The 1,463-nt window shown below is 40.5% G+C and overlaps 1 protein-coding gene across 1 annotated transcript in view; it reads right to left on the bottom strand.

The window, feature by feature from the left end:
- LOC103262133 (myosin-IIIa-like) overlaps positions 1-1,410 on the bottom strand; it is a 104,662-nt gene extending 103,252 nt beyond the window's left edge. Inside the window, exon 1 of the mRNA XM_008059746.1 lies at positions 1,367-1,410. Coding sequence (XP_008057937.1) covers positions 1,367-1,410 — 44 coding nt within the window. The remainder of the gene's footprint in view (positions 1-1,366) is intronic.
- Positions 1,411-1,463: the final 53 nt, after the last annotated feature.

The raw sequence follows: 1,463 nt of genomic DNA, 5'->3' as shown, positions 1-1,463 counted from the left end.
CCAGCCAGCTAAGCTTCATCAGTGAGGGAGAATTGAAATCTTTCCCAGATATCCAATCCCAAAGAACCTACGCTGCCACCAGACCACCTCTGCAAGAAACACTTAAGAAAGTATTGAACACAGAAGAAAAGGAAAAAAGAACGACAATGTTCTTCACAAGAGTACAGGCAAAAGATTAAAAACATACATGATTCAACTCTAAAACCAAAAGAAAGACAACACACAAAAAGAAAGAAAAAAAATTCTGTAAGAATATTATGATAGGGATCAATTCCCACATTTCAATAATTAGTTTGAATGTGAATGGACTAAATGCACCACTGAAAAGACATAGAATGGCAAAATGAATAAAATATCATGAGGCAACAATCTATTGCCTTCAAGAGACTCGCCTCACTAGAAAGGACACTCACAGACTCAAAGTAAAAGGATGGGAAACAAATTTTCAGGCAAATGGAACACAAAAGAAAGGAGGAGTCACGATCTTAATCTCAGACAAAATACCCTTTAAGCTATCAAAAATTAAAAAAGATACAGAAGGCCACTACATAATGATAAAAGGTTCAATCTATCAACAAGAAATATCCATCCTAAACATATATGCACTGAACATAGGAGTACCAACTTTCATAAAGCAGCTCCTAGGTAAACTAAAAACAGATATTGACTCCAATACCATCATAGCTGGGGACTTCAATACTCCACTCACAACCCTAGACAGATCATCAGGACAAAAAATCAGCAACGAGATCCGAAACCTCAATGTGACTCATGATCAAATGGACTTTGATACCTACAGAATCCTCCATCCAAAGACCACAGAATACACATTCTACAAATCACCACATGGAACGTACTCTAAGATCGACCACATACTTGGCCATAAGTCAAGCATAAGCAAATTTAAAAGGACTGAAATTTTACCATGCACCTTCTCAGATCACAGTGGAATAAAAATAAACATTAACACAAACAAGGTCTCCCCCAAACCCACAAAGACATGGAAACTAAACAGTATGATGCTAAACAATTCTTGGGTCAATGATGAAATCAAAACAGAGATTAAAAGATACATGGAAACAAATGAAAATGAAGAAACATCTTACCAAAATCTCTGGGATGCCATGAAAGCTGTAGTAAGAGGGGAATTTATATCCCTGCAAATGCACATGAAGAAAATAGAAGTCAGAGGTCTTGGCAAGATGGCGACGGGGCAGCAATGCCTGTGAAACTCTCCACCGAGGAGAACACAAAGAGACTCTGATTCTCACCCCGGAGTTTGTGGATCCCATCGTCTGCAGCCTGCTCTTCACACGGAGCTCAAACGTAGACTTTACTGAGGCATCGCCAAGGTCTAGGCAGCTACTGTGGTGCCTGCTGCTGCCGTTCAAACCGGCAGCCATTCCACATCGTACCGCCAGTGACCGGGGTGAGCCGAGGCCTCCTCCGAAGCAGCAGAGCCA

Source organism: Carlito syrichta, unplaced genomic scaffold (genome assembly GCF_000164805.1).
Source record: "Carlito syrichta isolate Samal-C Ts95f unplaced genomic scaffold, Tarsius_syrichta-2.0.1 Scaffold304344, whole genome shotgun sequence".
Lineage (NCBI taxonomy): Eukaryota > Metazoa > Chordata > Mammalia > Primates > Tarsiidae > Carlito > Carlito syrichta.
This window is presented reverse-complemented; position numbering and strand designations above follow the sequence as displayed.